The sequence below is a fragment of the Opisthorchis viverrini genome (assembly GCF_000715545.1).
Source record: "Opisthorchis viverrini unplaced genomic scaffold opera_v5_468, whole genome shotgun sequence".
Classification (NCBI taxonomy): domain Eukaryota; kingdom Metazoa; phylum Platyhelminthes; class Trematoda; order Opisthorchiida; family Opisthorchiidae; genus Opisthorchis; species Opisthorchis viverrini.
In genome coordinates, this window is record NW_008752132.1 from 40,384 (window position 1) to 54,898 (window position 14,515).

Genomic DNA, 14,515 nt, shown 5'->3' on the forward strand with positions numbered 1-14,515 from the left:
ATGACTGTAATTAAAATCTACACTCAGCCTCTGTCGGATTCACGTTGACTCCCGTGTTGATCACCATTCACATCTTCACCTCACTGAACAGATGTGCACATAAGTTCATTATGGAGCTGGGTCATATTAACTCAGTTCCTCATAGTGCGATGCTCCTCTTCACGAAACCAAGTGAGTGTGAGTGTTTATCATCGATTGCTTGGCCAATAAACACCCTTTCTATCGTAACGACCACAATACTTGGCAATTTTAACGTATTTTTACGCAAAGAAGCAATTAATTTGAGAGAGCACTTATAGATTCAACTAATCAAAACACTACGACTTGTTTGTTGGATTCATTGTATGACAACAGCTGTACCATGGACTTTATACGATATTCACTGTCCTCCGAGCAGGCAACATCGGACAAGCTAGGCTTTATTTGGTCCACCATTTGAAGTCCACGACGTTGATCACACATCATTTGTCCAAACGGTTGCACGAATAAGGCGTTCACTGAAGGTTGACTCAACATCGATTATCTACTGGCCAGCTTGGTCATAATGTCATTATACAGCACCCTTTATCCAATAGGACATCATGCATTTTCTTTTAAACTACACACATCTCCGGCAGGGGCATCCCCAATCATCCCCCAACCGCAAACCCCCCCGGCGTAAAAGAGTTTCGGTGCCAGAAAGGCACTGTCTGGATAGTGCTGTGTGCTTGGCGGTTGCCTCAGAGAATTCTCATTTACTGCTGAGCTGGACAGATCGGCAGTAGCAATCGGTAGAACCATATTTAACACGCGTTTCGAATCGGAACAGCAGTTACACTCGTTTTTAGAGCCCTCATAGTACCCGTTTGTTTTCTTCTCTGACCCTTGTGAACCCACGAATTAGTGTCTCTCAATGGGCCCTTTCTATCTTCCAACTCCATTTCCTCCTCAACTGATCCATTTTTTAGTAGCTGTCCCGATGTACCGATGCATACTACTGAAAGTATTCAGAATTCGTTTGTACGAAAGATTCGAGGAGCAATCAGGGGGAATGTTAATTTATCCCCAATTGCTCTTATCGAACCCCCTTCTTCTTGAGGTCGTTTTCTTTTGTGTGTGATCAGTCATGTTAAACATCCTTTTTGTTTTCTCGGATATGGAGGAGCATCTCCGTCCCGCGAATCCCATTAGTTCCTATCGCTATGCTTTTTCACCTCTTATGGTTTCAGCTGATGAAACAACGGAAAAGAGGACTGTTTCCATAGAGGACCAGTCTTTGCGCGCATTGTTTGGCACACCCCGCACTTCGCATGAGACCAAGTTTGCTTTTCGTGAGTATGACCTCCATGGCCACTGCAAGCGTCTTCTGAGTTGTTTTGATAAGGTAAGTAAATCTATGAAATACACTCATTTTAAAACTAACTTGGTCTCAACGAGAGACAGTTGAATCCCAGCCGAATCTCCCGCTTATGATATTCCTCAACCGAGTGCGGTGCACAGAGGCAGTGTACTACGATATCTCGAATATCGTCACCTTTGTGTAGCCAGTCGGTTGAAGAGTATCATAAGCAAGAGGTTCGGCTGGGTTTCTGCCGTGTCTCGTTAAAATTGGATTAATTTACGGATGAGTTTATTTCGCGATCTGCGCCCAATTTGAGTTCAAGTAGATCTAAGATTGACGGAAATCCGGGGACTGCGCCTATATGGTTGGCCCCAAGAAGGGCGGAACCAATTGTGGGTTCTCGAAGAGTTTCCAGGAACCTTATGAGTGATGTTTCAGCAAGTAAATCCAGCTTTGGTCCCTACCACCTGCTGGCTTCAGGCCTTCATTCTGACACCTGTTGTTGGAATTCCCATCATTTTTCCTCATTTCCGCCTCATTTTAGCTTATACTGTTGAGGTACTCTTACAACATATTTTTTCTTCAGTTAAGCGACGACCCAGACTGATTGAGCTGCGATACCTGGGTGTATGGTTTCATAACATGACCACGCTTAAGTAGCATTCACAATCCCCTATAGCTTATTCATTCTTGAAGTGTGATAAATTTACACAACTTTAAACTGGTCTATCATTCTCGCCACTCACTGTGCGCTCTATCTGGTCTTGCCAAATGTGATCTTTATTCTTGTCAAACTGTGTCCTTTCTGCGACAAGCCCACTGTCGTTCTGTTCAGTTTTTGTGAGCAAGGGGTGCAATCAGACTGTTATATTGCCTGGGGCGTATTCTTAATGTGCGGTTGGTCTTATGTTGGTTTAATTACCCTCACAGCTATCGTAATTTTATCTATGATCGGGAAACAGTGTCACCTATATCACCACTGAGAACTGTTCTTTATCTCCGATTTTAGCTTGCTCGTCTCCCTGTGAGTGAATTCTTCACCGCTCCAGTCGACCTCGCAACATATCCAGACTATCTGTTTGTAAATCCATGCCCAATTGATTTGGGTTTGATTATGGCGCGTCTTAGCACCGGATTCTATCGTCAGTCCGCAGCTGTACAGGCCGATCTTCAGTTACTTCTTGACAATACAGTACGATACAATCAACCTAGTAGCAACATCGTACGGAATGCTCGGTTGGTCTATCAAATAGCCAGTCAGTTCATTAGTGATTCGCGTCTGTCTCAGGTGAGTTGCCCTTCAAATGGGGAGGGCGTTTTGTTTGAACACTTCGGTGTACCGTACCTGCAACCTTGTTGGATTGCACCGTTCACCCGTCGTCTCTTCTGGCATAAGACATCTAAGCCAAAACGCAAGGTACCAAGTCTGGCGCTTTTCTTCTCCTTTGGCTGATGGTTACTGTGTTTTCTTTGTGTCCTTTGTTTAGACAGCATTTCGCCTAGAATTCGGATCAGTGCTCGTGGTGAGCACTTCATACAACAGTCTTCTGGGAAGTGAACACTGGGAGAACCACAAATTATACGCTGGTAGTGTGAGGAGCTTTGTGAATACCGGCCGAATGGAGCTCCTTGATCGTCATCCCATTTTTCAGCAAGGGAGCAAAAACGTCATGTGAAAACCATCGTGGTATCAGCTTGGTGTCCATCGCATCTAGCATCGCTCTCTAGCATTATTTTGCTCTGGTTGATGGATTATCGGGATAGAAGATTCGTGAGAATCAAGTTGGGTTTCATCCTGGTCGAAGATGCGTCGACCATATCTTTACCTTGAGACAAATCCTTGAACAGCGCCACTCCTTCAGATGTCCCACTTTGGTTGCTTTCTTGGTTTTGAAGGCTGCTTTCGATTCTGTCGGTCATCAGCAACTTTGAGAATGTCTGGTGATCAAAGGTGTTCCTTCCAACTTTCTCTCCCTTATGAGGGCACTGTATGCGAACTCCTGTGGGCGCGTATGAGTAAACGCGAAGCTCTTGCCTCAGTTCACCACGTCCACTGGTGTAAGACAAAGCTGTCCTCTCTCCCCTTCCTCTTCAACTTTGTTATTGATATCTGCTTGAAATTTCCCTGTCTGTCTGTGAAACCTCGGGAGTCTAAATGCTCCCGGGAGGTTCCCTCACAGACACTGAGTACGCGGGAGCATTGGTCAGGTCTGGTGGGAACACCGGTACGAGGTACGCGAGATGGTCTTAGGAAGAAGGAACTTTCCTGTGATAGGTGAATTACTTACACTTCATGGGTTGCGCTGGCTGGGACATGTACTCGGCATGTCAGAAGACCGTCCCCCTCACAGAGCTGTTCTTCCCAACCCTGTGCTAAGTAGAAGCGACCGCGAGGCGGACAGTGTATGACTGGCAACGAAATACGAAAACGCTAGCCAGTAAACTCAGTCAGGTGGGCAACTGTCGCCTCCCTGGATGGGGACCCCGGGACTCAACTCACTAGTGGTCAATGATATTGGCAGAAATAACCTAGTCGCGCAGTCAATGGCGCTCGTGCATCAAAACTATCGCCTTCAGTGCGTATCTACCCGATTTCCGAACAAACTGAACATTTCTTCCAAGGCTTCCCATTTTCCCGTTTTCCGATGATCGAAACTGTCGCTGCTGGAACCAATCTGTCAATGGCGCACAGTTTGTAGCTGATAGATCGATTGATTGGGACAGGAATTTGCATTACATTATCACGTTGACTGGTTGCTCGAGTGACAACCTCTCAGGTGAAAGCTTCAATCATTGTTTAAATTATTCTTCCCTTTGAAACTCCCCGGAGCTTTGTGCGATGTGAAGTACGGATGATTCCTAATAAGGTTAAAATGCTCTACAGTGCTGCATAAATTCCCTTTACTCACAGTACGAAATCCCTATCAAAAGTCGTTCGCTCTGAGACGATATTTTCCCCCCGATGGGAAGCAACTTAGTTCCACAAAGATTAAAAGGGGAAAAACGTTAACCTGAAAAGTGTCCAAAGCAGCCTTAATTTTCTTCGCTTCATTTCTCATGAAGTTTAGTCGCCTTTAACACTTCTCACCCATCGAGAGTTGTCCTGGGAGAACTCTATTACAAATGTTGGAGCCGTAGAAGCGTGGATGATTTCAACGATCCTTGTTATGACTGCTTCGTACCCGTTGACATCCTCTTGGTTCTGGGAGTACCACGGAATTGAAATGACCATCTGGAAAGACGTGTCGCTAGACGATAATCGGCCAATGGTTGCCTACTCTTTTGGCGTTTGGCTCATTAAAAAGTGTTCCAAATCTGTAGTCTCAAAGCTACTGTTCAACTCAGCAGCAATACTACCGAGTCCAGTCAGTTTACTGAAGCCACAAGTGAGAAAGTTTATTGAGGTTATCGCACTAGATATGTTTTTTCAAGCGTTCCGGGTTGATAAAATGGCTTGGAATAACTGGAAAAAATATGCGAAGGTAATTCATCTATTTTCCCGGAGGCAGATTTCGAGTTGGAGCTGCTTTTCGCTGGACAAGAATTGTGTGACAAGCTGGTTCCGCCAGTGCATTTTCCACGAATTGAATGATACCTCCATCTGGTGTCCACAGGCGAAACGTTAAGCTTATGGCAATGAGCTGAGTAGGTTGATGTGCAGTACAGTTATCCAGTATCAGTGCAACTCTCCTGCTTTATCGGACCGTCTAGTTCTTGGAATTATATACATGTGTTTCCGGATAACTCCGTCATCTTTATTGGCTTCATGCTGCGCACTCAGCCTGTTGGTATTCGGATTACTGAAACCACTTGGTCTCCTGAATTTAACCACAACCATGGTAATTCCGGCTTGGTAATGATAGGCCTCTTCGATTGATTTTTCCCTACGCATAGCTAGCTTTTTCACGCAATACTTCTTGTAAGTAGTGCGTGCGAAAATAAGCCAGTTTTTTTGGGTGACGTGTCCGCTGGTTTGTACCCTTTACCGAAAGCTGGAATGCGGTCCGGCCACCTGAAACCTACTTGTAGGGATGTCTGCAGATTGACCGCTAAGCTTTTGTTATGCCGCTGTTTGGATCTGTACACCCACCCATTGTTGTTTTGAAAACGATATCAACCCGTTTCATCAGTAAATCTTTTCGTTCTCCGTCTCAGTCTGCTGTACTAACAAAAGACAGGCAATAACTATTGAATTCACTCTAGCGAGTCTTTAGGACTTCACTGCCGTTGGTGATCTCTGAATTCATTCAGTGATGGTTTTTGAATGTTTATGGTATGAATTCGAGTTTACCTGGGATGATATGGCACCCGAAGATTTTCTCCTTCGATTTAATTAGACCACCACCATTTTATTTTGCACTTTATCTACTACTTTATTTACCTTCTACATCCCTCAGCTAGTCGCTACTCTTTCGTCCTGACAGCCGGTGGATTCGTACGTTAGCCGGAACCAGTGACGTGGTATGTCGTAACAGCCGATCATCCCTTTTGTCAGCCAGTTTGACCTCCCCTGGTGCATAAGTTATGCTAACTCCGCACCGTCTACTGGCCTGGCATGACGGCATAATCAGTTGTTGGTCCCTATTGAATATATTCTCGGTGGAACTTTGAAGCAGCTCGTGAACCGTAAATAATATTTGGAACCAACAGTCCCACGTTGATTATTCAGTGTACCTCCATTCTTCTCTAGCAGCCAATACTCAGTCAAGAAAACTATTGACTCGTTCCGAGAATTCAATCTATCGACAGATAATCTGTCAAGGCGATACTAATGAACTTCCACAGTTTTTTAGGCACCCCATATTAGTCAGCTACATCAGGTTGAATCTGAGTGTGGTATACTTTATCGTAAAATGTTCAAACTGAATTATTGAGTTTTGTGTACCATATAAGTACTTTAAAACCTTTACACATATCTTCTCAATTTATAGCGCGACGTTCAACGTCTATGCTTGAAATGTGAACGCGAAATGAAGAGTTCGGATCCCCAGGCTGTAACTAGTCCTACCACTCAAGTTGATATCGATGTTGCTTCTTTGAGTGGAAATTCTTCGACCGCCCTCGTTTCGCACGATAGCCTGGACGAATTAGATTCACTTTGTCGGCCTCGGGTTGTCAATGCCCAAACCCCTCAATTGCCTGACGATCCTTCAGAGACTCAATCCACTGTGAGACCTTTGAGACGTACTAGGTATCAGCTTCAATCGCCTACAAGACGTGTCATTCCTTCTGTTCAATCTTCTCTTCCAAACACATCACGTGAATTTTGTAGCCGTTGTGCTCATTTGCTACCAGCGAACTGGGTCCCTACGTGTTTGAACCTCATCAAATCATTAACTGCAAATCAGCACAGCCTGTTCTTTCGTAATCCAATTGATATAGAAGAGTACCCGGATTACTTGAGCATAGTTAGCTGTCCTATGGATTTGTCCTCCATTCAAAAACGCCTCTCGGCTACGATGAGCATCGTAAGTCGCCTGCGGCATCTACGGTCGGTCCCTCAAGGAGCTTATCGATGTCCTCACGAGTGTATCTCGGACCTAAATCTTATGATCTCGAATTCCAGACTGTATAACGAGGATCCGGAAACAGCCGTTTTTGCTGACACTGAGTGGCTACACAAATGGGTCTCTGAAGTATTCGTTCCGCATGTTTCGACCATTATCAGCTTACCCAGCTCTTCACTCTCCGAGGGAATTCATGAAGCGCCCAGCTTCAGCAACGACGATATTCGTCCCCGAACACAACGGCGGCATACTGCCAAACCTCGACTACGTCAGTCCAAACTAGCCTGTAGGAAGCTTGCCCTTCGAAAGGCTCGAAACACGCTCATTCGGCGAGGAGCCAGTTCGAAGCGATTAGATGATCGTGGATATACAGTTGGTGAGGAATTTGTTACTGTCTATACCTACTGGTTTGCAAAGTCCGCTTTTTGCGTATGTATTTTTAACTTCATGTAGAATATTCTGCGGTGGCGCGTATATACAGTCTTGGTGCTTTCAGTAGTTACCATTACGTTTACACTTACCATAAGGATCGTCCGCTTTGACGGCGGGGTAGCTAGATTACTGATCACTGCACGTGTGCTAATTTGTATGTTGTAGACGGGTATTCTTTAATAAACCCTACTGCCTTCCACTGCCGATTCCGTATGCACAGTCCAACAAAATATTGCTGTGGCGCTCGCCTAGCCCATGATACTTTGGATAACAGTTCGGACATTTGGTGCTTGGCGAAGTGGTCTCATTCGTCGTCAGACAGAGCTTGTAATACAGCTGCAGGCAGCTGGTGGATCTTCTGCTTTTTTGGTTAGTTGAGAATGAGATGTTCGTGAAACTGTGCCTTGATATGGGTCTTTGAACCGTTTTCCGTTGGTGGTTGGGTTTTGATCTGAGCTTGTCAGCTTTGTTGGAAAAACTTTCAGTCTTGTCCGGTCCGTCGTTTTGTACACGTAGTACGGTGTTACACTTACTTTTATGTGTACCCTGTTTAACAGGGTAGGATGATCTTTGAGTGTAATTTATTGTTTGGTAGGTTTGATGTCCCGAGTTCTGATTGATCGATCCTCAGGTATCCATTGATATTGACCACTTCGACTTGTACCCGGTTAATTTTGTCCAGAGTTACCTAGGTTGAATCAAGGTAAATTGCCGCGGTTTATCATGATTCCAAAAGTTCTATTACTTGCCACCTTAACGCTTGTCAACGCCTACACAATGACGCACCAATACCCAACTACACCCTTGCGATGTCAATTAAATTGCTTACAAAAAGTCGTCAAGCTAGTGGAGCAACTCAGCCATTAGTTACACTTCATGAACTACCAACCTCTTCTATGTTTAATCGCTGTTGAATCCTGGTGCTAAATTCTGAAGAAAGGCCGCACGGCTAAATGTTCGAAAGTAGTCTATACAAAAAAAGGCAGCCCATACGTACTGGAGACTTTCATCTGCTCGGCCATAAAAGGCTAATTCTTTTTCTTAGTACACTCTACTAATTCTGATATTGACAAAATCTCTGGCAACATATCACTGGTCCGCTCTATTTTGAGCGGACGTAGACGTAGTCTCCAACTAACATTAGGACGTGTATTGAATGTGTCAGTTACTTGTGTATTCAGCCAGTGTGAACTTGAGATTTAATTGAGCTTCAATTGGATCAAATAGTCTTGATGTTCACGTTGCATAGTTAGTATATTTTGGAATGTTTTGGTCAGTTACAAGTCATGCTACTGATCAGATTAAGTGCAGTTCGCCGACAGCGCACTATCTTTTACGCCGTTTTTGCATCGTTGTTTTGTATATCTTTGCAGCTTGATCATGAGGTAGACTGTACCGTATGTATATTCATCTGATACATATAAATACATTATATATAATATTGCAAGTAAACAGCATCGCACATGTATACATAGATCTCATGTTTGTCCGACGCTTGTCAGTCACACCAGCTGAATTTGCAGATAAGTGTTTCATTCATAAAATGATCTTTTTCGCAAATTTTCAACCTGCATTTTTGTCTACAGCTCTAGTGAAGCGGCAGTGAAGCATCGGTGTTGAGCACTGATGTCATGCTGTCGATGATGATGATAGCTCTAGTGGTAGCATGGCGAAGGATATCAGCCAGTGTGTTTTGATGGTCTGTTCAATAGAGACCAACATACTATATAGAACTAGTGGTAATCGCTTGAGGTTATCCTGACTATCCAGAAGGCGCTTTAGTAAACCTTCTACTCTTATTGGCCATTTTTGTACTCCTGACCCTCTGGTTGCTTGCGTGATGCACGGTTGCATTGACGATACTTATACTCAACGATTTTTTGATAACCCCACGAGCATATTGTCTTGTGCATTTGAACCTACCGTCAATTCGTAATCTTAAGGGATTTTGCGGAATTTTTTTAACTATAAGCGCCGGCCGGTTAGACCTGAGTCCAACTTTGTGTTATGTCCTCTGGGCCCACGTGTTGTTCTGGTTATTTACCTTCATCGTTGATGAGGTTTGTACTGTTAGATACAACAATGGTCAGTTTGCGTTTGATTGGTCTCAGTCTTGACGGCATATTACTGGATTATAGCCTACCCAGATTAGCACTTGCATTTATGGCTCAAAGCTATCGCTTGTTGGAAAGGTAAAAAACTGAGCTTCCAGGATAGCTTAACAGCCTGTGAACATATTCCAGTCCTGCTATTCAGGCCAGATGCGGTGCAATCAAATAACCGGACGGACAGGATCGTTGATAGATCGTGGAATGTAGATAAAGCCAGACTTTGAGGTAGTTTTAGCCTATTTCCTCAATCCCAACAATCTGCCTGTCCTTTCGTCATCGTTTTTGTGTGGCGTTCCTCGTTCTCATCCAGTAATGTCAGCGTAGTTAACTCATTACTGTCCGAAGCATTTATCCGCTTTCAACGTTTTATGTGTACCGATTACCACCGAGGAGAAATCTTTAGAGAAACCTTTTCTGTTCGTATATATGAAACCATTCCCAATATTATCCGGCGACCTTCCCATACAATACAGACGATCATCCAACTCCTGACTCTACGTATCCAATCCGAACTTCCAGCGGCCGCGTGGTACGCCCTCCTAGCCGCAATTCGCAGACTATATTCTTCCCCGACTGCAGTGATGGTTCTGAGGACTTTTCGGACCCAAATGCATGCTCTGGCACGGCATCAAAGACAAGAAAACGTCTACGTAGAGCTATTAATACCATCACAACACCTGCAATGACCTCATCCGAATCTTCTACATCGTCCACAGGGAGGCTTCCTCGATGGCGAAACAAACGACGACGTCGCACAAGGATGTATTTATAGTATTTTCTGTCCACTTCATTTCCACATTGACTATGTATATAGTGTGAATAGTGTTTTTAATCTGGCTTCTCAGTCCGTATTTTATCCCCACCCCCTTCTAGACTTTTGTATAAAAAAACAATCTTCCCGAATCTGAGCGTCGATGTGATTGTCCTCATACATGTTCATGCCCTGGTGCCTAATCTGTTCATATTTACCTCGTCTCCGTCGTCGTGGATGGATTATCTGAATTTTTAGAGGTATCATCACTATAAATATGGGATTGTATGTACATGGTTTGCTTATGGATTGTCGTTAACATTAAATTTTTTGCTTTGCTGATACTGCCTTTCCACCTTAGAGTAATGAATTACCGTTTCCGGCAACGTCAGTAACCTTTAGCTGAGAAGCAGCGATTCCGTTCGACCCGGCGTTATCCTCTCCTAGTTTGTAGATGCCAGTGCGAAGATGACAGCTATTCATCAATTGCAGATGCAGCTTGATTCTTGCGATCGCTAGTCGGAGGAATCAAACCACTTACGGGTTGCTTTTAGATTACAATCCCCGTTTTGTTCAAAAATCCACCCGTTTGAATAATGGACACATCGATCTCCGTGTAAGAGGCACCTTAAAGCTGGATACCATTTTGAGTGTTTCCCATCTAATGTGGTATGTCCGTGGGATCAGATCGAAGTTATTCCCGATAAGGGAGAGGGTATCTACTTAGGAGATTAGCCGGGCGATCCTTGAGGAAACCAGTTATCTTCTGAAAGAAAGCGAACGGTTCACATTTCGCTACCGGCTTGAGGTGTTCACTATTCGTTGAGGAAGCGCAGGTGGTGTACAGTTAGTGTACGCAGTGGGATAGTTTGCCCGTTCCTGCGGACTTATGAACCTACATCTATCCGCACACTGAACTCTGCTTATTCTCTTGGGAAATGCTTCGGCCTTGTGAACTCAGGCAAACGTGTACGATAGAATGACGATTCTTCGGACATACGAAAGCGAATCTGATCCAATCGTTCATTTGCCCTGTCATTTGACGATTGAACGATCGCGTCTCCATTTTTGAATGAAAGTCCCTCGTGCGTGCATCCACAGGAAGTTTTGTGATGTCGGTGTTCCATTCCGCCGTTGTCTGTGCGCAGTGTTGCTTAGCCGTGATGTTTTGTTACGCCTTGTTACGCCCGACCGGTCAGATTGACCACAGTGAATTCCAATCTATTCGTTCGATATTCGTATCTGATGTAGTTTTCTGAATGACTTCCTTAGAAGGGGATGGTGATTCATAGATTTCCCAGGATTACTTTCTTTGATCAGAATTCGGGCATCACGAGATCACTACAGGTTCCGTGATGTTAAAGAGGCTTCGCGGTAGAGTACCTTTCGTCGCTACTGTGCCGCGTTTCCGGTAGCCTAAGCTTGTCTGGCGGAAGTTTTTAGCCAAACGACAAGAATTATAAGCGAAGCAGCCTATGGTTCATTAGCATTGCTAGTATCTTTGCAACCGGTGATGTGCTAAGGTTATCAGTCTTTGTTGAAATTTGTTCACCATATCTCTAAAAAGTACAGCGACTGCTTAATTCCATTTGAAGTGAGAAAAAATGTATCGAGCATGTAATGTACCATCTTGCATCTATGGTCGAGCTTCCGTGTTGCAGTGGTTCTGCGCTCTTCGAGTGCTTGAGTTACCGCATGGTACATCTTTGTTGAGAAGGCCCTAGGTAAATAGTAGTCAGCCCTCGTACTACGAATTGGTTCTGGAATGCAAATGTGTTGTTCTCTTTACTGATGGTGCTAGTGTTCTTTAGCGTTCATATTAGTAAGAATGGTTATTACGAGATTGGAAGTGCTGGTAAGTTGGCTGCGGTCAAACTGCATGGGTGAGAAGGTGCTATTCAAGAAGCATCTGCCGTGCGAAGTAGTATTTTAGGCCACTTGCATGTCTTGGTTGGTAAGCCCTAATAACCGAGCTCACAGACTGAGGTATGAGATCTGGGTTAGTCATGGAGTCTGTGATATTTCTTGACTCGCTGGTCAATCTCCGAAACGAGGTTTAGGATACGATCGTGAAAGTTCACTCCCTTTTGCGGCATGAGCGTGCGAGCTGTATTATGGACTACTGTTGTTTGAGCAATCAGCGCGAAGGCCCCCACGCTACCATCCTCTCGCCTTTTCTGATGAAGCAGCCTACACATCGGAGCTATCAAACCCTGTGCTTTTCAGTTAGGCTACCTGGGCACGCTTAAATTTTTCAAGTTTGACTTGTGTCGTCTCTATGCTCATCAGGTCCGTAATTCTTAGTGTCGCCATTACTGTCTGGTTCTCCACTGGTGTCATTGCCGAAGGGCGGTGGCGATTTCGACTCCCAGTTCCAAAGAGGGAAATTTACTTCGCCGGCGAAGCATTTGTGGTGGTCATCTGTCACCAAGTTGATGAATAAGTTCCGTAGCATCCTATTTTCGGACTTTCCTGTCCAACTAAACACGGCCACTCGAAGGACGTCATATTGGTTTTCCCTGGAGATATCTTCCAGCAGCTCTCCTACTTCTGTTGCTACATCGCAAGGAAGATGCTGGACGACCTAGGTGGCTTGGGAAGTGGTGCGTCGGGTAGTAAAAACGGCCTCCACCTGGTGAAAGCATAAGCTGAAATTGCGAGGAAATATAATCTGGTAAACGTGTGCTAATTGCATTCTCGACTAGATCCACTGAATCGAGTGGTGTGCCTCCATTGTAACCGGGCAAAAGAAAAAATTACGACGACTTGAGAGGAAAAGTTCTTAAAAATAACTAGAAATAGTCGGACTCTCCAAGTCTGTAGCTGTCCGGCTACCGAGTAGGTAACTCTACCAGGAGTGTGTGGCAAAGAAATAAAAATAATATCGCTAGTTTGAGGATACAATAATAAAGAGGTCAGACGGAACAGACCCACTAGTAATTGTTCTCCATAAAGTAGTTCGTCGTTGACCCAGGTCAGCAAATAAATAATAATGCAATCACGTTTGTCCAGAAGTATTCTTCTGAACGGTTCCCACATATAGCAGATTCCGAAGTTAGTCTGAAATGTGTTGACACGAAAGTTATCACGTGAGACTAGCGAATGACCGCTGCAAGTGCGAGCGAAATCAGAAGAGAGAGAGTCGAATCACGTGACCACGTTTGTACTGCGTGAAATTGTGCAAGTGCACGTTTTTGTAGTTTTTCGTATTCAAACGAAAAACGACCACGCAATTGACAAAATACGCAATGTTATAATGGGAACAAATTAGAGGTACAAAACACCACACAAGCGAGCCGCAACGGAATTGGTTGCCGGCCTTAAGTCCTTGGACTATGAAACGCGCTCTGTGGTGTGCCTTGTGTGTTTGATCGAAAAACCAACAGGTTTTTCACAGTTGACCAAACAAACGCACGACGGGGACATGGTAGACAGATTTTCAAGCTCAGTTCACACTCTTTCATTAAGCAAATTCTTCTCATTTTGATTATTAACTGCGTTGAATAGTCTTTCTCTTATGGTTGTCGTCGCTCCATCTCAGGTCAAAGCACTAACGATACTTTTTCATGCGAGTACACGCGGGGCAAGCTTACTGCCCAGCGCTGAGAACTCACAGATTAGTAGTACACCATTTTTTGCTCGTGCTTTTCAGGTGAATGGTAGCCACTGAGCAACAAGAACAAAACCGACCTGAGAAACTTGAACGAAAACCGCGATAATGTGTAGCAATTAGGGCCAATTAGCCGCACAATACTCTTTGCTGGAAAATCTCTGAAAGTGGAGTAATAGATTTTGCGCTCAAATATTGCGTTTTGTTCCGTCTGTGCTCGAACCAGAAGCTATCCTAATGTATAGTCCTATTTTTACGCCTCGCCAAATTGATTTTACATTGGAGCAATCATACCTCTGGCGAATAAGTTTTGTGGAACAAATTCTCATCATTGTGGAGACCCCGGGATGCCTAAATTCGGCTCAAAAGTTTGGAGTGGTTCTCACTAATCAATTGTCCGATTGCTTTAGGCCATCAAGGACACGTCATAGTCATAGGTTTGGGATTTCAATTCCATTGTGCGAATACTGAATCCGTGACTACCTTTGTACCCGTCAGGCCTAGCCACGAGCATGACTAACCAATCAGCGGTCGGTTTTTGCCGTGCCCACTGCTCACCACGGTAGTGTGTCTGCTCTGTGACTGCGTTTCTCTGAAACAGATGGGCAGAGAAACCCTCCTTCTCCCACACCGCTCTTGCGTGACAAACATGGTCGTGTTTATGGACAGCTTAACCCAAGCCAAGGACGAAGGACTCATATCGGATGCCATATTTTTCGACTTCTCAAAAGCATTTGATAGGGTCCCACACGTCCCGCTGCTCCACAAACTCGAGTCTTACGG

At 44.5% G+C, this 14,515-nt stretch overlaps 2 protein-coding genes across 2 annotated transcripts in view; both read left to right on the plus strand.

Moving 5' to 3' along the window:
- Positions 1-10,437, plus strand: part of T265_11281 (hypothetical protein) — a gene marked incomplete at both ends in the record, with an annotated part of 46,720 nt that extends 36,283 nt beyond the window's left edge. The window contains 4 exons of the mRNA XM_009177897.1: positions 1,209-1,363; positions 2,331-2,609; positions 6,253-7,204; positions 9,845-10,437. Coding sequence (XP_009176161.1) covers positions 1,209-1,363; positions 2,331-2,609; positions 6,253-7,204; positions 9,845-10,143 — 1,685 coding nt within the window. The remainder of the gene's footprint in view (positions 1-1,208; positions 1,364-2,330; positions 2,610-6,252; positions 7,205-9,844) is intronic.
- A 3,944-nt stretch (positions 10,438-14,381) lies between these two features.
- The window catches only part of T265_11282 (hypothetical protein), a gene marked incomplete at both ends in the record, with an annotated part of 4,209 nt that continues 4,075 nt past the window's right edge, over positions 14,382-14,515 (plus strand). The window contains one exon of the mRNA XM_009177898.1: positions 14,382-14,506. Coding sequence (XP_009176162.1) covers positions 14,382-14,506 — 125 coding nt within the window. The remainder of the gene's footprint in view (positions 14,507-14,515) is intronic.